This window comes from Desmodus rotundus, chromosome 6 (genome assembly GCF_022682495.2).
Source record: "Desmodus rotundus isolate HL8 chromosome 6, HLdesRot8A.1, whole genome shotgun sequence".
NCBI classification, from domain to species: domain Eukaryota; kingdom Metazoa; phylum Chordata; class Mammalia; order Chiroptera; family Phyllostomidae; genus Desmodus; species Desmodus rotundus.
Window position 1 is genome coordinate 78,552,602 of NC_071392.1, and position 26,862 is coordinate 78,579,463.

General features: G+C 43.1%; 1 protein-coding gene across 4 annotated transcripts in view; it reads right to left on the minus strand.

Annotated features, from left to right (window-relative positions):
- CHCHD3 (coiled-coil-helix-coiled-coil-helix domain containing 3) overlaps window positions 1–17,165 on the minus strand; it is a 261,885-nt gene extending 244,720 nt beyond the window's left edge. For all 4 annotated transcript variants that reach the window (XM_045191092.2, XM_024554978.3, XM_024554979.3 and 1 more), the window contains exons 1-2: window positions 16,916–17,165; window positions 5,652–5,739 (exon numbers count right to left, since the gene is read on the minus strand). In XM_045191092.2, the coding sequence (XP_045047027.1) occupies window positions 5,652–5,739; window positions 16,916–16,996 (169 nt within the window). In that variant the 5' untranslated portion in view covers window positions 16,997–17,165. The remainder of the gene's footprint in view (window positions 1–5,651; window positions 5,740–16,915) is intronic.
- Between the last annotated feature and the right edge of the window lie 9,697 nt (window positions 17,166–26,862).

The following is a 26,862-nucleotide window of genomic DNA, read 5'->3' on the forward strand; positions in this document are numbered from 1 at the left end:
CCCTGCCTCTGCCAGTTCGACCTCAGCCATGGGGCCACTGGCTTCCCTGCCACGACATCCAGCTCATCCTATACAGCATCCTCCCAAGGACCCGCTGGACTCACTTCCCCCCGCCCTGCTCCAAAACCGTCAGGTGTACCCTACGCTGCCTCAAGCAGCTAAGAATGACCCTTTGGAGGGGGAGGGGGAAGGCTATAGGGCCAATTAAGGTCAAACAAAAATGCTTACGGGCCTGATTTTATTCATGAAAACAAAAATGGTTTCATTTAGTACTACGGTGGAAAACATATTCTTACCACTTAGATTTTTGTGTTAAATATAAAAATATCAATGAGAAAATCAGCACTGCATTTTCAGCTATTAAAATGTTATTAATATCTGAGTATATTTAAAAAGTACAACTAATACAACTTCTTTTTAATCTTCTCAAGAGGATATGTTTTTTGATTTTAGAAAGAGAGAAAGGGAGAGAGGGGGAAGGAAAAGGGGAGGAGGGCAGAGAGAGAGAGAACCATCAACAGGTTGCCTCCCACATGCACCCCAACCAGGGATCTAACTTGCATCCTAGATGTGTGCCCTGACCAGGAATCGAACCCACCACCTTTTGGTGTATAGGACGATGCTCCAACCAACTGCCCCACCCAACCAGGGTGAACGCAACTTTTAAACTTGTATCCTAAAATTAAACAGACCTGCAAATGCCACCTGCAAAGTGGCATTACAATCTGCCATGTGTCACATAGTGCATAGTGCAGCAACCGCTAAGGGCCCACAGGATAAAATTAAGCTCCTTAGCTTACCCTACTTTCCCACCCACGTGACACTCACACGTACTCTTTCTCTGAACTAATCTTGTCTGTGAACTGACTCTACAAGGAACACCTTCAACACCAACACTCCCATCGGTCCTATCCTCGAGTTTGGCTCAAGTCTGCTTCCCCTGATGGCCTGCCGGCCCAAGCTCTTGATCTTTTTTCTCTGAATCCCTAAAGCACTAGCTAGGCCTCTTATATATTCTATCCCACGTATTCATTCACCTAGTCAAAAAGGTTAACTAAGCAGGTAAAAGGTATTAAACTAGTACTTACTTACTACATAGCAATGTTGAATACGCTTTCACCAACTACCAGCTCTTGAAGTCAAAGAGCGCTCGTGCTCACGTGTGCTGACTGACGGAGCAAACCGCAGTTCAACCACCCCCCAAATGTAGACTGTTGGTGGACCTGTCTTTAAGAACAAACTATACCTACCAAAGACCTTTACTAACATGCAAATCGTACCTTCCAATCAACAGTGCGCGCACGTCTTCCTTTTAGGAACTGCCAGGCAAACTACTACACACACACAAAAGAAGCGGGGAGTTGAGACGCCGGCACCAATAAATATTCAGACATTTAAAGTTACAAACCTAGACACTGCCACTCCCTCCAGTTCTCGGAACTCAGGTCAAAGGAGGAAGCACAGCTTGTTTACTGTGAGCTCTCTCCACAGCGCTGCGTCTAAATGAGTCTCAAAGAGCTGCCATGACCCAGTAATTCCACTTCCAAAATACATCCAAAGAAACCCCAAATACTAATATGAAAGAACGTATGCACCCCTATGCTCACTGCAGCGTTATTTACAATAACCAAGATGTGGATACAGCCCAAGTGCCCATCGTAAGTGAGCAGGTAAAAAAGATGTGGTACATTTACACAATGAAGTACTACTCGGCCACAAAAAAGAAAGAAACCTTACCTTTTGCGACAACACAGGTAGACCTGGCGAGTGTTATGCTAAGTGAAGTAAGCCAGTCGGAAAAGACAAGTACCATGTGATTTCACTTGTATGTGGAATCTAACGAACAAAACAGACAAACAAACAAAACAGAAACAGACTGATGGGTACAGAGAACAGACTGACAGCTGTCAGAGGGGAGAGGGTGTTGGGAAACTGGGTGAAAAAGGCGAAGGGGTTAAGTGGACAACAAAATCTCATTGACACAGACAACGGTGTAGTGATTACAAGAGAGAAAGAGGGGGGGAGGTAGAAGAGAGTAACAAGTAAATAAATGGGGATGGAAATAGACTTGACTTTGGATGTTGAACACATGATATAATATGCAGATGAGGTATTACAGAATTGCATGCCTGAAACCTATAATTTTATAACCAATTTCACCCTAGTCCATTCAATAAAAATTAAAAATAAGTACATAAAATCAAAAGATGCAAGAGGTTAATGAAAAGATTGTAACTATGTGCAGTGGCCTCCCCCATGTCAATCTACAAAAGACAATTCTCTGGTGTAGGAGTGAACTGGTGTAGCTGAGATAACACATTACACAGCGACGAATCTGAGGCAGCGGGGACACCATTAATTCCTTTAGAACACACTCACTTATTAAAGTGGCATTACCATCTGCCACGTGTCACACCGTGCGTTATTCTGCCAGAACAGCTTACATGGAAATACTTATTGCAACGAGCCATTGGTCTGGTTCCAGGTTTGGCAAAAAACAGTTCCAGTGAAGTCTTTAGTGTAACTCACTTTCTTACAGAATAAATTATATTCTCGAAGCTACATACGTGACAAAACCTAGTTCCTATATCATAAATTCTAGGGCTCTCAGCCCATCAAATGCACTGCCCTGTATTCACACATACGAAGAGCCTAGGGCTGATGTGAATTAGTTTTGTAAGGAAGAAAGCATTTTAATAAATATTAAAATTTCAACTCACATTTATGTAATTCACCTGACACCGAAAATGCAGAAAAAGCAGTGACATTTTTATCAATAGTTTTTGTAAACTTGAAAAATTACTTCATAACACATCTAAATTATAAATCTTAAGAAATCTACTATTGAGTACTAACAAAACCCCAAATGAGACAGATGCCGACGAGAACAAACTTCGAGGCTTTCTACTTTTATACACACATTTTTTTAACTCTTAGGAAGAATACATCTTTATTAACTTGCACAATCGTAGTCTAAATGCATACTTGACCCAAATGCAAGACCGTTTCACAGCATGGCAAGTCTTGGTTCTCTCCTTGGCTGGGTTGGGCTGGAGAGGGGAGGGGGCGGGGACTGTGTTCCAAGAACCTGCACTGGTCGCCTTGCTGGGCCTTTTTCCCACGGCGCAGACAGGATGTGTGTGGCACGCAAGCGTACACATGGGGTGTTCCCCCACTACTCTGCGCCTGAGGAGGCAACACCTCCAGCACCCCTGTTACACACGGGTCAGGAAGCGGTGCCAAAGGCTGAGGAGAAAGCAGTAAGCCTCAGGGGAAACCTCCCCGACATTTCCATCTACCCACAATCCTGGGGGCGTGGGGATGTGGAACGGGCAGGAAATGAGAGTCACGAACACACAGAGCCATCCACCTCCACACCTCCGTCACCGCATCACTCCATCATCCGTGAAGGTCACGGTGCCAAGCACTGATGCAGTCTCGGCCGCAGCGGACGACAGTGTCCTACATCTGCACTGTCCGACGGGGTGGCCACCAGCCGCATGGGCTTACTGAGCACTGAAATGTGACTCGTGCAACTGAGCCGAAATTTTTATTTTAGTTCACTTTTATTAATTATAATTTAAATCTTAAAGCCACATGTGACTTTAGAGTGCATTTAGAGTGCAGTTCCAGCCTGACCAGCAAACCACAAAGTGGTATTCAGAGAGTTTGCAGGGCCCAGGCCGGTCACGGCTCAGATCGGTCACGTCAAACCTAGACACGGGCAGGGGTGGATCCCTCAGCACAGCCAGGGCCCACCCCAATGCCAGTGTCACGCTCTGCAGGCCACGCCATGAGCACTCACAGCAAGTCCCCCCACCCACACCCACTCTCTCAAAGGATTAGCTTAAGAAGCCAACCAGGAGGAAACACACTTTCTCTCCTGCAACTCAGCATTGAATGAGAACCAATACAAAACAAAAAAACCCTAGAAGAATCAATAATCACTTACAGATAGAAGGGTCTTTCCTGAAATCAAGCAGAACATCACTAAAAGGCAGGTCTTTCCCTCCAACTAGTTTCTGTCACATCCCTTCTACAAGGGAAGCAAAGCGTCATTCAAATTATAATAAAACAGCACTTGCTCTGGACTCTAGCAGACTGAATTCAACTATCGCCTCCATTGCTTACCAGCTGTGCGTCTGTGGGCAAGACAATTAATCACTTCTAAGTCTCAGTTTCCTCCTATGTAAAATGGGTTAACAACATACCTTCCTCATAGTGTGAGAAGGACTGAACAGGATAAGACATGTAAGGGATTTAGCAGAGTAGCTGGCATGTAATAAACACTACTTAAGTATTATTTATCAGTATTTCATCATTATTTAATCATTTTCATCATCATCATCATCCTATTTCCTTAGCACAGTAGGTAAAAAACATCTACCTAGAACAAATCATATTTCAGATCAAATTCCAATTTCAAAAACATCCACAGAGCGAGATGATGTTGGAAAGCAGAACGAAACCAGCCATGGTGTGCCTCAGAGGCCAGGGAAAGTGGCTCGAACTATATTCTATGTACCACTGCGGTCCACCCCTGGGATGGGACATGAACTAGTTCATTATTTCTAAGACTGCCGAAGACCCGTGTGCATGGCAAAGTGCAAGGACACGAGAGCGGAAGCAGGAAGCCGGTGAAGAGGCTCCTGCAGAAGAGATGCTGGTTACCTGGACAGGAGCTGCAGCAGTGAAGACAGATGTGAAGGAGCCTATTCAGCATGTTTGCGAGGTGATGTTGCAAGAGTACCTACTGTATTTTGCCATGTATAATGCACACTTTTTTGCCCAAATTTTTGAGGGAAAAATAAGGATGTGCATTATACACAGGTAGTACTAATTCTGTATCTATGTAAATGTTTTTAATTCTTTTATTTATGCTTATGTGTTAAAAGTGTAACTCTAGAAAGCAATAACGATACCCGTATGCAAAATAATACCCTGGAATATGATAATCAGTTTTGTTTCTAAACATAAATAAATAAATAATTGAATTTAAAAATAAAAACGAAAGTTTTTTTTCCTGAAAGTTTGGGCCGAAAACATGGGTGCACATTATACACAGCTAAATATGGTATCAAAATACGGATGAATAGATGGATCGGGTAGGAGAGAGGAAAGAGAAATTCTCTTTTATCCTGCATGATCTACAGAAAAAATGAGGCTTAATAATTCTCTGTGCATTTAACACCATATTTTCATCAATAATTAAAACTGTAAAGAAATAAACTTTATAAACTTAGAAAAAATCTATTAGGAACTAAAATCATTGGAGATAATTCATAATTTAGAAATAGTAAATCAATATTTTCTAAGTTCAATGTTTTTTATAAATATTTACTGTAAATCTTTAATATCTCTGTAAGTAATCCATTTTAAACAAAAAGATATGAAGTAACCTTCCAAAGCCCAACAGAGGATTCAGGAGCTGAACGAGAAAAAAATTTTTCCAAAACACTGTTTGAAAGTAGATTCATTCTACTTTTAGTGCAAAACCTTTTAAAAGAAATCCTGATTGCTAATATTCCCTAGAAAAAGTCAAACATTCACATAACAAAAGACAGAAGTGCCAAAGATCTTGACTATCAAAAGTGAATTTTTCCACTTCTAATTTGCCTACTAAAAAATCTAAAATTACGATTCTGCAATACCTGAGGCGCCATAAGCACCAGAATACCGCTGAGACTTCGAGCCTGAGGGAGAGGCTTCTTTCATCCGATCAATCACATTTTCCGAAAGCTGAAAAAGCAACATCAAAACAAAATCAATTATAAAAGAACAAGAAGGAGAACAGTACAATAGCATCCAAGTAATTTAATCATCCATATCAATGTGTAGCAAATGGGCTAAAGGAATCAGGCTAATTCTAACAGCTTTAAAACCAAATGCAAGAACAGTTCTAAGATTTCAAGATGCACCCCACAGCACTACTTTTTATTTCTCCTAATGTACTGCTAATTGCTCATTATAAATAACTCTTCTCCTCATTTTATACTGCACACTGGACTGTAATCTCTGAGAAAATGTAAGCCATCAGAACTCCTTCAACTTTCTTTCCCTAATCTGACAAATTAATTTATGCGTACACAGGGCCTTCCCCCCTTCCTTCCTTCCCTCCAGTCCCAAAAGAAATGTCCGTCCTCCCTCCTGTGCGAGACTAACCACGATCAATCCTTCAACAGATTTCACTATGCATCAACTTTGTGTTAGGGGCTAGGCTAGCCTTTAGGTACTCAACAGTTAGCACGTTGCTTAAAGTGGAGTAGAAGAGACAGACAGTCGTTAGGCCTTTAAATATAACGTGAAGGGTGCTACTCTGGTCAGACAGCCTGTGGCGGAAGTGCTCAGAAAGCAGGATGGGCATGGCATCCAGCTAGGGAGGAGGGCTGCACGGGGCTGGGAAGGGGGAACAGGAGTCAGGAAGAAGAGTGGGAGAAGAGCACTCCAAGAAGGAAACACATGAAGGTTTAAGGAGGAACAGCTTACCACCATTAGACATCGAGTGGATAACAAAGAGATAGTTGGCAACAGGGCAGAGGCTCTGGGAACCCCTTAGGCTTGGAGATTTGAGTCATCAGCCCCCCAGTTCTATCATATTATCCTTTTTCATTTTCTTTGCAGCACTTCACGCTGTCTGATGCCTTCTTGTTTTCGGTCTGCCTTTCACACTAGAAAGCAAGCTCCATGAAAGCAAGGCTGTGGCTGCCCTGTCTGCTGTGATATCGCCAGAGCCTCAATAAGCCCAGTTAACTGAATAAATGGTTAAATAAATGAATGAAATGATATGGACAAATAAAAGAACAGCTGAAGCAGGAAGCTGGAGAGAGGGCTTAGTGAAAGAGAGGGCAGAAAGAGAAATAAGGTTTTAGATTTTGAACATCCTTCCAGGTAAGGGGTTTGAACTTGATCCTGGGGCGACTAGCCACTACTGGAGGACTGTAAGCAGTTAATGACACAACTGGACTGATAATTTAGAAAGCGCACTCTATATACACTGTACAGAACTGACTGGACGGGGACAAGAACAGAAGTGGGAGGACCAACTAAGAAGCCATTGAGCACTTGTCCACACGAAGACGAGCACAGGAATGGCCGCGGCACCACTACTCCCAAACGGAAACAAACGACTGTCCGTCCACTGGTGAATGGACAAACAAAACATCGCGTGTCCATACTGGGGGATACAATTCAGCAAGAAAAAGAAACGAAGTTCTGGTATATGCTGCAACACAGAGAAACTAAAACACCATTAAAATGGAGGGAGCCAGACTCAAAAGGCCTGTGTAATTCATACCGTATAATTCCATTTCTGTGAACTACCGAAAAAAGGCAACTCTGTTTAGACAGAAAGTAGAGAAGTGGCTGCCTAAGGCTGGGGTGGGGTGGGGATTAGCAGTAAACGGGCATGTGAGCGCTCCCTGGGGTGATGGAGCTGATCTAAAACTGAACTGTGGTGATGGCTGCACAATTAGGTAAATTTATTATTAGAAAGTGTTGTAAACAGAAAACAGATGAATTTTATAATATGTAAATTATACCAACACAATCAAGTTGTTTTGAAAAATAACTATTATGGTAAACCAGGGAGAACACGGCCAAAAATATTTTGGATTCAACAGAGCTTACACTCACTGAGTGCTTACTATGTGCCAGGCACTTCACTAAACCCAGCACCTTCCTCATCCGATCCTTGACAGTACCGTCAGGTATTTTATTGCCTCCATCGGATAGATGAGGACACTGAAGCACAGCCAGACTTAATAACTTGCCCTGGACTTTACAGTTCACCAGTAACGAAGCGAGGATTCAAACCCAGAAAGCCAAGTCTCAAGGTCGCACGCGGGTATCCCCTTCATGCCAGATGCAGTGTCTGCCCAGATGTGGGAGTGAAGCAGAAGTCATCAACACCACCCAGGGTTCTGGGTCAAGTCCAACCTTCTTCCAATTTTGTCTTCCCTAATTCACCTCTCTGGCTTTGCAACCAGTATAACAGGGCAAGTGTTCTGGTAAGTCACCACTGACCAAATAAATCACCTTTTGTGTTTATATAAATAGAGGTCTTGTATATGTCTATTTAGAAAGCACTTAATTTATGTGTCTTCCCTTTAGCATCTAACACTTTTTGTCGCTCCCTCCTTCTGGAACCACCCCCCCTTGGCTTTTCTGACACCCCACTGTCCCGGCTGTCCTAGGACTCCGGGCACAGGTTATCTCTTTTGCTGGAATCCCCGCCCCTGCCTACCCTTAAATGCTAGCGGGCCCCCCTTTTTGTCCTTTGCCCTCATCTTCTCCTCACTCTAGTGCTCTTGTTGGCCTTGGTGATCCACTCCCCTTATTTTCACTGTTACTGATGAATGAATGAATTCTAAACCCATTATCTGCAGCCAAAACCTGTCTCCCGAAAGCCAAGCCTACACCCTGAATTGCCCCATGGACACCTCCCCTCCACACCACAGGCATCTCAAACCGCACCCGTCCACAACTGAATTCATGTTTGCCAGAAAAGTCTCTTCTTCCTCTTGCCTTCCTTATCTCATTAACAAGACCACCTCCATCCAATTGCCTAAATCAAAACACAGGATAGTCCTCGGCTCCTCTCTCCTTTGCTCTCTTAGCCATGACTTCCTCAGCCCCTCCACATTTAATGAGTCCACCATCTCTCCCCCCATCACGTTTCCCCTCGATAATCCTTGCAAAATGCAAACCTGACTGCGTAACTCCCTGCTTCAAATCCTTCAATAGTTACATTCTGTGGACAGGAAAGTCCAAATTCTTTCCATGGCATTTGAGACTTACAGCCTAACTCTCCAATCTCAACTTCCGACGCTTTTCCCTTAACGCTTCATACCCTGTTCTCCCCCCGTAGTGGATTCTTGTTTACTGCCACTTCCTTGCCATTACACAGACACACACTGCCTTTTCCCGTGGCCCCTAGGGAGGGAATCACCTGTCAAAATCCAGTTCACACGCCCTAACGCCTTCTCTCGCTGAACAGTTCCCCATTCCTTTGCAACTCTGCCTAACCAAAGCCACGTTCCTTTTGACCTTGCACAAACCTCCAATATGACACTCCAGTGACAGAACATGCATTTGCTTTTCTTCCTTTCCACAAAATCAGGAGTTCCTATATACCAGTTGAGTCATTCACTCAAAAAGTGTTTACTAGGCCAAACACTGATTGAGGCCTTCGAGATACAGCGGTGAACAAAATAGTGCACCTAACAGGTCCTCACACATCAGGACCCCAACCAGAAGGTGGTGAGACAGTAAAGGGGAAGACCACAGCTCAAAGGTTGTGAACGTCGAAGGAAAACCTCGTAACCCCTTCCTTGGCAGAGAAGTGGAGGTTAGAAAGGAGTGCCAGGGGGCTCTGTATTTGAAGGTGGCAGGGCCAGGTGCATCTTTTCTAACAACTGAAAGCCACTGAGATTGATGCTGAAACTCACCTGCAAAGCTGAGCTACATCTTAGGAAAAAAGCCGTAAGATCGACTTCGATCCTCTCGATTTACAGGTGAGAAAAATAGAGACCCTGAGTAACGCCCAGTAACTGGTAACATCAGGGTCACAAGCAATAACCCCCAGTCTAGTCCAGTGCTTTCCCTGCTATTAAACAATACCCTCCTCAATCCCACATGATGAAATAAAAATACTAGCACATCCTCTAAAATGAACCTTATTAAGTTTTAGAATGTTAAAGCTATTTTAATTGACATATCATGTACTATATATGTAATGTATTAATATAGCATGCTATACAATGTGATGTTTTACATTATCACTTATTATCATATACACTAGGTATCACTAGGTATTATGATTATTTACAATATATACTATATATTACATATCTAATGAAATGTGTTTAAAGCTAAGCTAATAAACATAAAGATAACATGACAAATATAATTTTATATTTGAATTTATATTTCTGTATTTCAGGCCAAAGTCAAAACACTACAACTACACCATATATGTACACCTAATCAGAAGTGACTGTACTTGCTACAAATCAAGTACTAGCTATAACCCCTCACCGGTACTGGAAACAGGCCACCATAGTTCTAAATACCAAGTCATCTACTGCTCACCAGAAGTCATGCCTTGCCATGGTCTGTTGCTACTGTCAAAATGAATGCTACAAAAAATCCCTCCAATCCCTAAAGCAGCCTCAAAAGTATCATTCCTTAAGAGTAAAACAAAAAGCTTGCAGACAGAGGAAAAAGCACTGGCCCCCACGATGGGCCTCACCCGCCTCATGTGAAAACGGGAGGATCACAGGTACATCGCACACTGTAACGTGCGGCCCAGACACCTGGGAGAGTGATCACTAACACGGCTCAGTCATCCGGACTCCCACTGGTCACGCACCTCATGTCCCCGTCATCAGCACGGCCTGAGTGTGTCCTGAGTCCTTCTCCACGTGACGCGTGAAGGAAAGGCCTTCATCCACTGCCAGGAGCAGCCGCGTAACTTCTGCTAGGAGCAGAGGAGGTGCTCCTCTACCCCCATCTATGCTCTTTGGGTAGTAAAAGTGCAGGATCTCTTTCAACCTAATCACTCATTGTTTCTCGTTAACTTCCTATTCTTGTGGCTTACCTAACGCCTCGAAACTTGCTCCTCAAATGTCAAATTCAAACCATTTCCCAATACGGTCTTTGGTTATATTTTTGTAAGTAAATTTATAAGCATGTCTCTAAAAGAGTACATTTCATTTTTTTTTTTGAGTTGATAAACACACTGCAGGGTTGCCCTATTAAGAGCCAGCCTGTCTGTTGTCGTTGTTCTTACTGTACTTCCTAAGTGCATTCTCAGGCCCTCCACGGGAGCACCAGTGGCAGCCCACCGTGGACTCAGGTGCCCCAGCCCACTCCCAGCTAGGCCGACGCTCGGCAACAGCCGCGTTATCCTCCGGATCTCCAGTTACTACCCACTGAGCTGACCTCCAGACCTGCACGCTCACCTCATCTCCTCTGTGCACTGTGACACCCTCGTGAGGCAGCTGCCAGCGTGAGAGATGCTGCCAGGGCTAAACCCACAACGTGCAGCTCTGCAACAACCCTTCTTTGTGAGCAAACTGGCCCAAAAAAGCAAGTCAAAGGGGACATACGCTTCTGCAGGGGCTGGATAAGCAGCTTCTGTGTAAGAAGCGACTTCTTCAGAAACACCTTTCCTTAAACAGGGACTTCCCATAAAAAGTTTTTTCGTATCTAAAGGTCTACAGCTACTATACCTGGTTTCCAGACACCTCTGGAATCTCCATCAAGGCAAATACTAAGTTCAATTTACAGAAATTATTTGTAGCAAAGAATGGTGAAATAACCCACATATACTCCCACACATTAACGCTAGAATTGTGCCCTAAGGTCCGTGGGTTCAGTCTACACATTCATTCCTCAGTTGTTTGCAAACTCTCTGCTTATTGCATTGTTCTGGGCAAGCCCACAGCTTACAGATTTACAGCAGGCTATGAACTAACAGAAGTTAAGAACTGCTGTTCTAAAGTAAGGGAGAACCGAGAGAGGGGACCTGCCGGTGTAGCAGAATTCAGCCCACCGACTTTATCCACCCAGTTCCCTTTCACTCCTAAAAACAAGTGTGTAAGAGGCGTTGCCAATTTTGGTTTGTACTGCTCGCGGCGCCAACGTGTGCTCCAGAGAAGAGGAGAAGATGGGTGTCACCCTCTAGTCCCCACACTCATCTCTTACCACCCACACTGGCTGGGCTGAGCTAAAATTAGCACAACTGCACCAGCCGCCAACCCATACCCAGGATTTTCTCAGAAACGGGAGACTGGGTGAGATGAACAAAAATAAAATATTTCTACTTCCAAGGGAGAGAGTAAAAGGAGAAAGAGAACTCCTTTTAAGCTGCTATTCTCTAACATGTAGAGTTAGAACCACGTGAGACAGAAACAACTCCAACTCTCACCTCTGTAACAGTTTTTCTCATCTTCTTCCAGATGTGTCTTACAAAATCAAATAAAAAACTCAGACCCATTTTTCTCACTTGGTCTTCCTTCCATGTAGCAGAGGTCTTTTTCTGTGAGAGTCCTGCTTTTCTTTACAACTACCACAAGTTAGAGGCTCCAAATAATCGCCATTATTATTTGCAAGAAATTACTCCTAAATACTTATGGGCATGGGGGTAGGGGGGCATGCCATATACAAGGTCTGTCTGGAAAAAATCCAGCCATCGTTAATATAACGAGAACAGTTTACGTGACATTGATGTAACCTGGCAGCCAAGCAGAGAGGACTGGAATGCACATGTGTGAACAATGGTGACTTCACTGTACCAGTCAGTGGGGATGGTTGACTCCATTGAGTGAGCATGTGTACTGTGTGGCTGTCACAATCAAAACGACTGAGCCAGTAGAGCAATGAACTTGGATCAAATTTTGCGTTAAGCTTGAACATTCCTCGGCAGAAGCTATTTGGATGATTCAGAAGGCCACAGCTATGGGCAACTGGTGATTGGCAGCTTCATCACGACAATGCACTCATTCATGCATCACGTCTCATGCAGAGGTTTTTGACAAAACATGAAATCACCCAGGTGACTCAGTCCCCCTTACAGCCCTGCGACTTTTGGCTTTCCCAAAAACTAAAATTACCTTTGAAAGGGAAGAGATTTCAGAATGTCAACGAGATTCAGGAAAATACAACAGGGTAGCAGATAGCAATGGAGAGAACTGTGTGAGGTCCCAAGGTGCCTACTTTGAAGGGGACTGAGGTGTACTGTCCTATGTACAATGTTTGTTGTATCTTCTTCAATAAATATCTCTATTTTTCATATTACATGGCTGGATACCTTCTGGATAGACTTCATATATCATGTAATATTTAGTTCATAGTTTCTAAGTTGTATTTCTTTGTATTTATTAGTGGAAAACAAACTTCTACTGTCTTATAAAATTCAGAAAGCTTAACATGGTACAATGCCCAAGAGATTCATGGAAAGTCACCAGTCATCTATAAGTTAACTGATTACCTGGACAATGACTGACTGGATGTGTGGCCTCTATTAATGTACTCTCTCCAGGATCCTCAAAACATCCCACATTAAATAATCTCTTCATTTAAAGGCTCTCTCCTGCCGATGTTTCCCAAAGCACTAGGGGCTTCCTTACACTAGTTCTGTTTCATGTAAGTATCCTGGCTCCTGTGAATTTCAGGTTGCAACTTCAAGGCCAATGGCAGACATCAGCTGATGCCTGGAAAGCATGATAAATATTAGTTTGAAAATGATACTCACTGAAGTTGACATTGGCTCTGGAGTACACTCACAGCTTTGATGTTTCAGATAAGCTTGTGAAAGTCTGCGTAGAAGGCGTATTTGCCAAGCAGGCCCGGCAGGTGCTCAGAAAAATCTGAAGCACATGCAACATGAATAATAATGAAAATGCTTGGTCTTTCTATCACAAGAAATTTATTTTTGACTTGGAGATGAGGACAAGGCAAGAGGGTAGCCTTTCATCCAACCCATAAGTTATTTCAGATTCAAAGTTGGAATCAGGTGTAAAATACACATTATTTTATGGAAATGTGGGGAAAGCTACCAATTGCTAAGGATAAAGAAAAAAAAAAAAACAACAAGACTCTATAAATGCCATGAAAATAATACCTGGTAGGTGAGAAAAAACTTCAAACTTATAATTTTAAGTAGGTCCTTTAACTGCTAGCTATCGATGACCTCAGCAAGAAAAATCTGGACGAACATGATCTATTAATAAACACAGACCAGTTACTGAAACCCTCATGTTGCTTACTAAATGTTACTCTTTGTATATCATCATAAATAAAGATGAAATTACTACCCTTATCAGTGGAACACAGAACTGGTTTTCCATCAGGGACTGAGTGTGCTGAACTGTTGTTACACGCTCATTTCTTATGAGTGATGACATGAATGTTAGACAGTTGGACAAATTTGGAAAGTTTTCCTCAGTCAAGTTGAACTAACTTATCTGCAATTCAACACTGAAGTTTGGGCCTCGTCAGCACCTCGTTTCAACCACCGGAGCTACAGTAAACACAGTGGCTCACTCCTGGCTCTGACCGTGGTGCTTATCCTCGCCCATAGCTCGGAGGGAACGAAGGCTGTTTCAAGCTAAGTGAAATACGAACATTAGCTGAAAACATCTAAAAACATCTGGACGAAAATCATACAATCAGCGGCAGAACTCAGGACTCCCATTTCCCAGTCCACACCTCTTAAGGCCTGCCTGTGGGAGCACAATGCATTCTTATGTTTTATCTATTATTTAAGTTCATATAAGTTTACTTATCATACCAAACGCTCTCAAAGTACTAAACACACAGACACTTGTACATCATGTCAAATTCTCACAAGCTGCGGGGAATGCCTAAGCATCACAATTAGGCTGCATCACCCAGCTACACTGAGCATGGAAACGCATCAAAAGTGGCTTGTCCGGGGCCACACAGTGAAGTGACGGGCAGACCTAGGACCAAATCCAGGTCTGCCTAGTTCGGAGGCACATGCCCCTTCCACTCTAATACACAGAAGAGCCAAAGAATCTTAGACTATTGGATGTGGAAGAACCCCTATATAACATCTGCCTTTTCTCGAAAATCTACAATGTGCCATGTGTTCTAAATACCTTACCTCATCTTACCGCAGTGAAGTGGTAGTTCAGGAGGGAGACATATGATCAGTGAAGTGACTTGTCCAAGGCCACAGGCTGGCAAACGACTAATCTGAGATTTCAGCTGAGGTATATTTAACTCCGAGTTGGTGCTCTTTTGACCAAAACCTCGAGGAAATCTCAGTGACCCCTGAGTACTCAACAATTCAACAGCACAGCACGCCATTTTTAGAGGTAACCGCAATGGGCTGAGTGGGGCTGTCAGAAACTGACGGTGCCACTAGACTCACACAATTTCAGAACTGGGAGAGATTAGAGATCCTCACCGTGGTCACGGCTAGGACGAATTAACATCATTCAAATGCCCATACTACCCCAAGCAATGTACAGATTCAACACAACTGGTATAAGGCCACCAATGGCGTATTTCACAGACCTGGAACAAATATTCCAAAAATGTGTATGCAACCAGACCCCAAACAGCCACAGCAGTCTTGAGAAAGAAGAACGAAGTTGGAGGAATCACACTCCCTGATATCACACTATACTACTGTACGAGGACACAGTAATCAAAACAGTGTGGTATAAAAACAGACATACAGATCGAGGAAAAAGAATAGAGAGGCCAGAAATAAACTATACCTTATGGTCAATTAATATTTGAGAAAGGAGACAAGAACATACAATAAGGTAAAGATAGTCTATTAAATAAATAGTGTTGGGAAAGTTACACAGATATGTGCCAAAAAATGAAATGAGACCACCTTCTTATACCATATACAAGAATAAACTCAAAATGATTAAAGACTTAAATGTTACTTGACACCGTAAACATCCTAGAAGAAAACTTAGGCGTAAAATCTCAGACATTTCTCATAGCAATGTTTTTGCCAAGGGTAAGGAAAACCAAGAAAAAAATAAACACACGGGACTACATGAAACTTAGCTTCTTAAGCCTAAAGGGCCATAAAGGGCCATTAAGCCTAAAGGCAAAATTAAACAAATCTCTGCATAAAACTCAGAGTTTGCAGTTATTTTTATTTTACTCCAAAGAGTACCAACTAAACCACAACAATGGAAAGAATGCAGCCTCCAATATTAAAAACACAGTGATAGCATTAATTAATGATATGAAGAAATGCTGGTCATAGATCAAAAACTGACGTCAACAGTCTGAGTTTCTGTAAAGAAAACTTTAATAAATCCTTCTCAAGGTAACAGGTTCAGAGTAAAAGGTTTTTAAACACTTTAAACAATTAAGAAGTTTTATTTACTTGCACAGACGCTGAAAACAATTTACACATTTAATTTGCTTATGTTGGTTGTGTAATAACAGAGGAAGAAAAATAAAAACTATTTTAAAACTTTCTGAAGTCCCAGTGCTAGATTACTACTTCCGAAAGTGACAAAGTTAATTACTAGATTCAGGCATACTTCCAAAAATGTGAGGCTCCACGTGCAGGTGCAGCAAGGAGTGTGTTAATGAATTTAGGGCTGGGATACTGACACCCTAGAGAAAAATCAAGTTTTCAATTTCTGTATCAAGCACATGCCGGGGGCATTTAAAAATTCTCTACAATGTCTCCGCTGGAAGTGACTGCATCACTTCTAGTGGTCTGAAAAACTGCAGTCCTATCTAAGCCCCATCTGACCGGCAGGCACCAGTCCCGAAGCAACAGGGCCTAGTCCAGAAGCTGGGAGCGGCAGGCCACCGACGTGGTGCCTGGGAAAGGTGATACGTCAAGTGAAAATAAAGGAGGGAGAAGCAAGAAGTCACCGGAGGCCAGAAAAGTGGGATGGGAGTGTGGGGGTGTGTGGTGGCGCAATGGGTGGTATGAGATAACGAGTACTAAACGTCGGAGAACAGATGAAAGGGATCCTTAAAGTGCCAATTCACCCCAAAAGAGGCGATGTGGGTGGTGCAAAAGCAGGGTTTGGGTCCTGACCTGAACCCAGCAGGTGTAAGACAAGCCCCATTTCACCGACGGGTACAGTGAGACTGGAATTCCAAATCGAGTCCCCTAACTAGTGAAAAATACAATCAACAGTAGACTGTGAGCCCCTGAATTAACCTGGCATCCCCCACCCGCCCAGCAACGCTGAGCACTAGGCACACAAGCAGGAAACAGCTCTGAATGAATGTCCCAAGTCTTGAAACTTCAAGCTTCTTTGCAGAAAACTCGGCTTCGGGCCAGGCAACACTGGGGTCCGGGATGGGGGAAATCTGGCCGAGCGGGTCTGGGGAAGGTCGGAGGTTTGGGGTCCAAGTCCAAGTGCAGGTTCTCCACCCGCCCACTGTCACTCACCCGGATGCCCTTCACCACGGTGATGTTCTCGTTCTCGTCCGCCTCGAAGGTGACCCGGCGGGTGCTGGAGGTCCCGCCCATGGTGTCTTCTCTCCTAGCAGAGTCCTAGCGTGGACCCACTACCACTTCAGGCCCCACGCGCACAAACGCGCGTGGACGTGCCCGGACGTTTGCCTTGAAGAGCGGGAGCAAGGCCACGACCCCAAGAGGCAAGGAGAACGCGCCGGTCCTCAGTTCCCACCTCCTCCGGTCACGCTCCACAACAAAATGCGCCTGGTTGGTGGGAGATACGAATGGCCCGCCTCCACTCGGCAGAAGCACCTGCATTGGTTGCCCCAGACCCGGATGCTATGGCAACAGGTAGTATTTGACACGTTTCCGGAGCCCCTGGGTATAGTGGGAATTGTAGTCTCGATCTGGCGTCAAGCGCGCTGGAACTTACGCGTCTTAATCTAGCGAGCGCAAGGGGAGCTTAGCATTCTGGGAGTTGTGGTCTTTCCCGCCCGAAAGGTTTCTTAAGGGGCAACTTTCCAAGAAGTTCATTCATCCAACAAAACGTGCTTTGAAGATAGTATAGAAATGTAGGCTGATAAGTTGAAAAATACAATCTCTCCAAAAGGAACTCGAAGTTTCAACCGGAGATGCACTCTCCAATTGGAGCCATTTCTAGATTTCCATAAACAACCCCCTAAGGCAAAATTTAGTATTTCTTCATTTTAGTCTCAAACACCATCCCTCCCCCGAAAAAAATCCATTATATGTGGCCTATGATTATATCTCATGAACTATGTACAGCTTTATTTCTTTTCTGTAAAGTAAAATTTTAAATATTACGGTTTTCAAATCTGCAATTAAGAAAACGGGGAGGATAAACTATTTGCACCAAGCATGCAGAGCACGCTTTTGTGTCTCCTTCCACTCTGGTTACATAAACTAGTTAGGCCATAGTACGGATGAGGCAGAGAAAACTTAAGTGAGTGTCAAAGAGAGCGTAGGTTAGAGAAGGGATTACAAGTACATCAGACAAAGTGGAGGATATCTATTTTGGAAAGTTTTTATTTCACCTCTACATGACCAGCAAATAAATTTAAGTTATCTACATGAACTTTTTTTTTTAATGGCCCTGGGGAGGTAGCCCAGCTGGTTGGAGCATCATCCCCCTAAGCCAAGGGTGTGGGTTGGATCTCCTGTCAGGGCTCACGGTAGAGGCAACCAATCAACATATAAATAAGTGGAACAACAAATGGATGTCGCTTTCTTACCAATAAACTAAAAATAAAATTTTTTGATAACTCTTCTGTGACATGGTAATTTAGCCAAATGACCTTCGTCTTACAGAAGCATATGTATTTTCTTTAGAAATTAGGTTAATGATGCTACTGTCAACAGAAGAAACATCCAAACCTGTATGAATTTTTATGACTTTATTTGAGCCAAACTGACAATTGCCAGGAAGCAAAATTTTTGAGAAAGTGCCCTAGAGAATGGCAGTTTGGCAGTTAGTTTTATACGGTACAATCGAAGGAGGAGGCGTAAGGAGGGTTACATGGAATTTGTTAGGGGTAGATCAGGGAGGTGGGAGAAAGCGAAGTGAGGAAATCACTGAGACTGGATGAAGAGTAAAATGAGGCAAATACTTCTTTTACATTGGTGGGTACAGGATAGTTAACAGTTAACATTTACAGCACATAGAGATGGCCGTGGGAGAACAAGGCGACAATGAGGGGTTCTGTGGTCTCCTGCTCTGCTGGGAGGTTGTGTCCCGAGGGATCTGGGAAAAAAGGGGATTACTCTGCCATCCCAAAGCTTTGTATCCTAGATACAACAAGACAACAGACAGGCCCAGTTAAGTTCAAGACTGACCTTTGTCAAGGAAGCTACAGCCCTGGGATATGATTACCAGCTATGACTTGCTCTTAGTTAGGAAGTTTTCATTGCAGACCCTCCTGTGTGGTTACTTTGGTCTCTGAGTTTGTGGGACCAAATGTGCCATGCAGGCCTCCCCAGAGCTTGTCAGGTTAGCGTGTGGCCCCTTTTTTGTCCACGTTTCTCTGCCTTGTTTCTGGATAGCACTTTGTCTGTTTCCACTGGAATATAAAACTCATTGTCAACAAGAACGCATTATTAAAGCACAGTAATATTTTATGGTTGTGAGTAAATAGATTCAAATGGAATAGAATTTGTCCAAAAGGAAAAGGAAGCAGGAGAATGACATGGCAACAGTGATGACCATTTAATGAGTGCCTACTGTTTACCAGGCATTGTGCTGGTACCTTTGAATACATTAACCCTGAACTCCCCAAGAGCCTTCTGAGGAGGCCTGCCTGAGCCTGTGTGGTAGCTGTAAATGATGCCCGTCACATTTTCCCAGGATCCAAGGCTGGCTGACTACCCACCCCTACCTGCACCACCAAACTGGGGAGCAAAATCGATGTGGTAGCTCTTCTATCTGTGGGTTTATTTTACAAGCAGAATGCAGCCCCGAGCCCTGACCATTATGGCCCCTTTTTCACCCACACTACTATCCTCAGTTCTTTTCAGCATTAAAGAGCAGCCCCCACAGCACAGCATGGCATCCTCCTAATCCTTAGGTGTCCACAAAAGTGCAGTAACATCTTTTAGTTCCAATTATGTGCTGATTTATTACTCTAGGCATCTTTAGGGCAGAGACTATTTCTTTTTTATCTCTGTATGCCCAGTCAGTGGCAGAGTATTGAATTTATTGCATGTAATCATTTTGTTCTTTTCAACATACATATATCCAAATTATATTATGCTACTTTGCAGTTTTGAGACTTCTTGTTATTTTGTATGGGTTCTCAAGTTGTACGATATGTTTTTTTAAAGATTTTATTTATTTATTTTTAAAGAGGGAGGGGAAGGAGAAGAGAAAAAGAGGGAGAGAAATATCCACATGAGAGAGAAACATCTATCGGTTGTCTCTCGTAGGTGCCGGGACAAAAACTGTAACCCAGGCATGTGCCCTGACTGGGAATCGAACCAGCAACCTTTCACTTTGTGGAACAACACTCAACCAACTGAGCCACACTGGTCAGGGCTGTACAATATGTTTTTACCTTCCTTCTACAGGGAAGTAAAAATTCCAGAAATTATGTCTTTTGTTTCTTTGGGACCTCCCCTTCACAAACAACAGCTTCCCCGGTACTACACTCATTACCCCGATACTATAATACTTATTGGAGGTTCTACATAAAACAGAACCACAATAAATTCTTACCAAAATATCCAATTGCAAAGAAAGACTTCCTTGGGGAATACAGAGACAAAGGAGCCACTAGTTACCTTAAATACCAAGTACATATGATGAAAACTAATCAAGCAAAGTAGTGTGTTGCTTTCACTTTTTATGATACAGAAACATGTAAGTGATCTTATCAAGTAATCTGAAAATACTTTAAATATGCAATTCAGTATTTTTAACTATAGTATTGTGGATCTTGAAAGGGCCTCACCACAAGAGAAAACTTGAAACTGTATACGGGACAGATGTTAGCTAGAGCTATTATGGCGATCATTTCACCATACGTACAAACATGGACTCATGACGTGCACCTCTGAAACTAGTGTGATGTTATATGTCAACTATACCTCAATAAAAAGTAAAATAAATACAAATACTTCAGAATCCATAATCCATTACAATCAACGATGACAAAGGAATCTTCTGAATTAAAAAAAGATAGATTGTATTCTCGGAAAAATGCCTACTATAGTAATATTGTTTTGTCTATATCACTTTCAAAGCCAGGCCATGCCTTCAGCCCCTTCTAGAGAAAATGTCCAGCAGTACCCAGAACCTGTGGTCCCCGCTTCTCTCTGCCTACAGCACATTAGTGATCCGCTAACCCAAAGGCAGCACTTATTAGCCAGACATGTGTGAGCGAGAATGCAAAGCTTCGCCCACACGAAAATAACAGCTAACACTTGAACCAGTGAGATTCCCTATGTCTTTTTTCTTTTTCTCTATCTCTATTTAAACTGGAAAATTCAGAGCATACAAAAAGTGGTAAAGAGAGAAGTTATGATACTGACTCAGAAACATGAGACAGCGTAGCAAACTAAGGGTAGGTGGGAGGAGAAACTGTAAGAAGAATGAAAGACACCCACTGGGAAAATAAACTTATCTGCATTTACAGAGTGATGTGCTGTTATGAATAGAAAAACCCCAGGAAACACACTGAAAAACTATCAGAACTGATAAAAACATGTTTAGCAAGGTTGCAGGATAGAAGATAAACATAGAAGACTTCATTGTATTTCTGTACACTAGCAATTAACATGCCACAATTAAACTAAAAAATTATTTATTTTAAAGTAGCATAAAACAATTCAAATGTGCATTAGTTGATGACTGCACAACAAAATTCGTATAGCCAGACAATGGAGTATCACTCAGCAATAAAAAAGAATAAAGTACTGACATATGTTAGAATATGGATGAACCTCAAGAGCATTATGCCCCCCAAAAGAGGCAATACAAAAAAGACCACATATTGTATGATTCCATTTAAATGAAATGTTCGGAATGGGCAAATCTATAAAAAATGGAAGTAAATTAGGCTTGCCAAGGACAGGAAGAGGGCGAGACGGGAAGTGACTTCTAGTTGGTACAGGTTTCTTTTTGGCGGGGGAGGGGTTGATAAAAATGTTCTAAAATGAGATTATGGTAATAGTTGCCTAACTATAAATATACTAACATTGGATTGCACACTTAGAGTGATCTTTATGACATGTGAATTACATATCAATAAAGATGTTGAGGAATGGATAGCTATCCAAACACGACTGAAATTAATTTATCATTTAATAAAGTCCCAAATAAGGTGCTTTTTTAAAGAAAAAGAGAGAAAAGAAAGTGTGAGAAGCTTTGAGGTGCTGAAAAATAAGCCAGTCGACAGGGAGACGGGGGTGAAACAGACCTTCAAGAATTAGCTTCGTCCTACAAGTAACAGAGCACTGGAGTGAAGGCCCACAGCTCCAGAGGCTTCCGAATTGCCTGGAATTCAGAAAGTCCTTCCAACTGTAAGTTTCAGAATGGCCGGCTCTTCGAGGCACCTTGTCTTCCTAGGTTTAGGGCACAGGTAACTTTACTAAAGAATCTTCCTAATCGCAGGAGGCATAGCCAAATATCTATACCAATGATACGACATAAGAATGTCTTCAGTCTCCAGCCACGAAACCAGCACTCTAGGTAAAAAGAATGAATATCAACAGTTTACTTTCATGCCGAGCAGAGAACTAAGCAGTAATTTGATTCTTCACAAATCTTAGCTTGGCCATCAGCAATATTACCTTCAAACTCCTCCCCCCTGAGTGATTTCTTACTTTCCCACCATGGTAAGCCATTGGAATTAATGCTGCCAACAACCACAAACATGCTTTTGCTGTTAAAATTCCAATCATCTGCAATTCCACCACCCCCTAAAAAAATCCACCTAGACTTCCAAATCACTCTAACAAATAGTTCCCGGAGTCTCGAGGTAGGAAGAACGTTTTTCACTACATACCCCGGTTTTTCAATCTCAGCTGCAAACAAAAGGTTGCAGAAGGCCAAATCCAAGTGACTCCCCCTCCCACTTTTCCTCACACATCACTTGATTGCCCCTGACATACTGGTTGAAAGCGTAGGGACAGGTGTGTGCGAAGGAGGGGTAGAAACAAAAAGAACACGACCCGATACGAGGAGGAACCAATGAGGAGAGCCCTGATGCTGCTCCTCAGCTAGAAAAGCTACTCGATGTGCTGTTCATCACAGCTTCTCCCCAGCTCTTCCGAGTAGCATTTAAGCTGCACAGCACAGAACACAGATTCTATGGCCTCTGCTGAAATAGAATATAGATGTAATGATCGTGTTACGTGAGCTAAAAATTGGAGCACATGCTCTCACTATTATTTATGTGCTTGTAGAGACAATTACATCAGTCCTTGAAATCAGGATCATCCTAGAAAATCTAGGATATATAGTTGCCATAGTTATAGCAAACCAATTAAAATCACTGAAAAGTGCTTCTTACATAGTGCAATCAATATAAAGACATTCGGGAAATATGGACTAAGACTTACAGGACAATACCTGGCTGGTGTAGCTCAGTGGATTGAGAGCCGGCCTTCGAACCAAAAAGGTCACTGGTTCAATTCCTAGTCAGGGCACATGCCTGGGTTGCAGGCCAGGTTCCCAGTAGGGGGCATGCGAGAGGCAACCACACATTGATGTTTCTCTCTCTCTCCTTCTCTTCCCCTCTCTCTAAAAATAAATAAATAAAATCTTTTTTAAAAAAGACTTACACAACAAGCTGTAATAGGACATCAGACTTAAAAGATTTCTCCACCAATTAAGAAACATACAAAACCAATGAGGCCCTAAAACAGTAGTGCGTGTGTGCCTATGCAAAGTGCTTCTTTGACATATTTAGAATACAAGAATTTGGAGCAGCACACTTGAAGGTATTAAAAACCCCCAAAAAGCATGAAACAAGTCAGCAGTGATTATGTGTCATTCATCAACACTACATAACAATGTCTCTCTGTGTCCTTGAAAGTAACCACAGTAACGGCACACAAATCGCATGTCCCCCTCTAGCATCTCGACACTGTTTAGGGAAAGCTGATCACGGCACTCCCCATGCATCTAGTAAAATCATGAGTCAGAGCTATCCCGTGGTTCAGGAACCTCTCCCTCTGTCTTGACTTTCGCTTAACATCGGTACCCTATGCTACTCATTGCTTGCTCACAACAAATTGTGCATGCTGCGCCACATCGTGTGGCAGGATGGGCTCCGGTGACCATTCTGCTTCACAGACATCACTTAACACCATGCAGCTAAAATCAGCTTTACACATGAGTTACAACTTGGCAACGCACCAAGATTTCTTGGGCCTCTGGCATTAACATTATTCTAAAGTCTCAACAAATTTATAGCACATTTCTAAAAGGCCATTCTCTGCCATTTCCTGGACATTCTTCTGTTATATTTTTTCCCACTTTTATGGTTTTCCCCTGACATCTCATTTCTTTTCTCCTCATCCTACGTTCATCGGAATATAGTGGCTGAAATATTGAGCATTGGTATCGGCAGGGAAGGAGGGATGATGCCAGGGAGTGGGAAAGCCTGTCCAGAGAGCGAGAGGCCAACCTAGGTTTGTTGCTGCCTCACCCTCCCTGAGGCTCTGCAAGGCTCCCAGGACCTTCATGCGGGATCACCTCCAACAATTGGAGCCCAGGTCAGGCAAGGCTCATCCTCTCATCACCGATCCTGAAACAGATGGACAAACAGTCCATCTGTCGTCTCTCCTGAATGGCTCCTCCATCTCTGGCCTTGATGAATTTTCAAACCATTTTTACTCGAGAGGACAGGGACATGTTCCTAACCCTTTAACAATATCCACCTGCCGTGAATCTTGAGCGATTTCTGAAATGCAGGCTTTTAGCCTCTTCACTTCCAAATAGCAAATGCTTGAAATGCATCAAAGTCACATGAGCACTTCCGCTATGAGGTTGGACAAGCAGAACGATGCCTGTTGATTGATGCTAATCATGGAGAAATGTCCCCAAGTACACATTCTATCTAACTGCTGCCCACCCGAGTACATCGCCTTGTTTGTTTTTGCCTTTGCCCCAGTGCAGAGAGGCACCCAAGGAGGGCACTTTGTGGGCATCTCAGCTCCAGTGAAACTGTTTCACTCACGTGTTCCAAAGCACAAAGCACAGTGTTTCCAACTCTCAGCCTGGAACGAGAGGACAATGCAAGGCTTTCAGTAGGAATCGCAGGACTTTCGAGTGGAAGTGACCATGACAATCAGCCACTCTTCCTCTTTATTCCACAGATGAAGGAGCTGACAACAGAGGGGCTGAGCAAGTTCCCCAAGACCACACAGCTTCGTTTCATCAGAGCCCGGGGAGAGTCCAGGTCCACAGCATGTCTGCCTGGTACTCTGCCACCACCTCACGCTGCTGTCTCTCAAGGAACTGCCCTCACGAGCCCTGATGCCCAATCTTAGATATTGCAGTAGCTGCTAGAACCATGGCAACCGTGCCTATTAGGCAAAGATGGAGAGGGACGGTGCATGGCTGTGAGGTGGCAGTGCAGACATCCAGCACAGAGGTGGCTCAGGGCCCACAGGAGTCAGTACACCCTCCCCAAGGGAGCACGAGAAGCTTCATCAATTTATTTGCTGATCGCACCCTAGCAGTTCCACCCCCGCAAAGATACACAGCAGAGGTACATGCTTACATCTACCAAAAGGCACACACAGGAATCGTCACTGCCGCTTTGTTCACAAGTGGCCACATTTCCACTGTCTTTAGAATGGATCAACACATTGTGCTTTATTCACACGGAACGCTAGACTGCAAAGAAAAAGAATAAGCTACACTCGACAACATGGCTGAATATTACAGACATGATGTTGAGCAAAAGAAGCCAAACACAGAATAATACCTACTGCACGCGGCCATTTACACGGTGTTCAAGCACAGGCAAAATTAATTGGTGGTGGTAGATTCAAAGCATGTGTTACCTTTATTAGTGGGGTTGACTGGGAGAGGACACCAGGGAGTCTTCTGGTGTGCTGGCGTGTTTTATAGTGTGGTTGTTGTGTGGGTGTACATATTTGTAAAAATTCACTCAGATGGAGGCTTAAGATTTATGCACTTGCCTGCATGTAAGACAGAAGTAACACTTTACTTAAAAATTAATTTAAAGAGAGAGAAAGGTTGGTTTGATAGATCTTAGGGGATAAGAGAATTCTTTACAGGAAAGCTGGCATCCAGAACACTTAATCGTTAACACGAATATTGCGAATCTGTATTATAATCATTCATCTATGAAGCTGAGAAAATCAAAAGATGGGAAAAGAGGAGCAGAGGGACTGATATGCCCACGGCAGTCCCAAACTGAGGGAGTGAAAGCAGCGATGGGCTCAGACACGCTCCCACTGACTCATCAGCGTCATCCCACCTTCGGTGCCATCCAACTCTGCATTCAGTAACATCACCTGGGTAGCTCGAAATTGACCGTGGTGGGAATAGTTTTCCTACAATAGAACGCAAACGCCTACAAAGCGGAGCTCTTTTACTCTGTCCTCGAGCTGATTGCTGAACAGCAGGTTGGTGAATGGGACTTAAGGGTAGTCCCCATGGGTCAGTGTACTGCATCTAAATGAAACACATCTTACTCGGTCTCCAGGCTATTATGGAGTCGCTCAGGATCTCATTCCAGTCAGTCTCTCTCTGTTCATATGTGTCTCCCTTTTCCCACTTTATTAACTATTGCTTTGTTTAAATTAAAGGAAATGTGTGCTATTACTCTGCTTCAGTCAGTGTATTTAAATCACTTAGCACGAACAGCATCTGGCCTTCTGTGAGGTTCAATAAATGGTGATTCTGTGTTTTTCTCTTAGGGTTCATTTTATTCTCCTTGATTTGAAATATCTTATTAATTATTTTTCCAAGCCCTTGATATCACATTTTGTTTGTATATGCTTTAAGTATTTAAATGACTTAGATCAATCTTATTTTTAAATTCTTAATTTAGAATTTTTATTTTTAAACTGTTATCTTATTTCTCACCTTTCTTGAGTAACTTTTAGTTATTCAACATAACATGTGTTCATTGTAATAAATGCAGATAAGTGAAAGATTGAAAATGAAAATCACTGGACACTTCTGGGTGGGACCAAAGTACAGCGGCAGGGCAGGTACTGGCAGCTCAGGTGGCCTCATGGTGCCTCTGATCGCAATGAGCATGTTCTGGAGCATCATCTGCCTCCTGGTCCCCTGATTCATCCCTAAGGGTCTCACCGGGGAGGTATCATCACCATGTTGGTGACCTGTTCAGTTTGCTGCTACCTCTTCTGGCTGATTGCAGTTCTGGCCCATCTCAGTCCTCTCCTGGACCCACAGCTGAGAAATGAAACCATCTGGTATC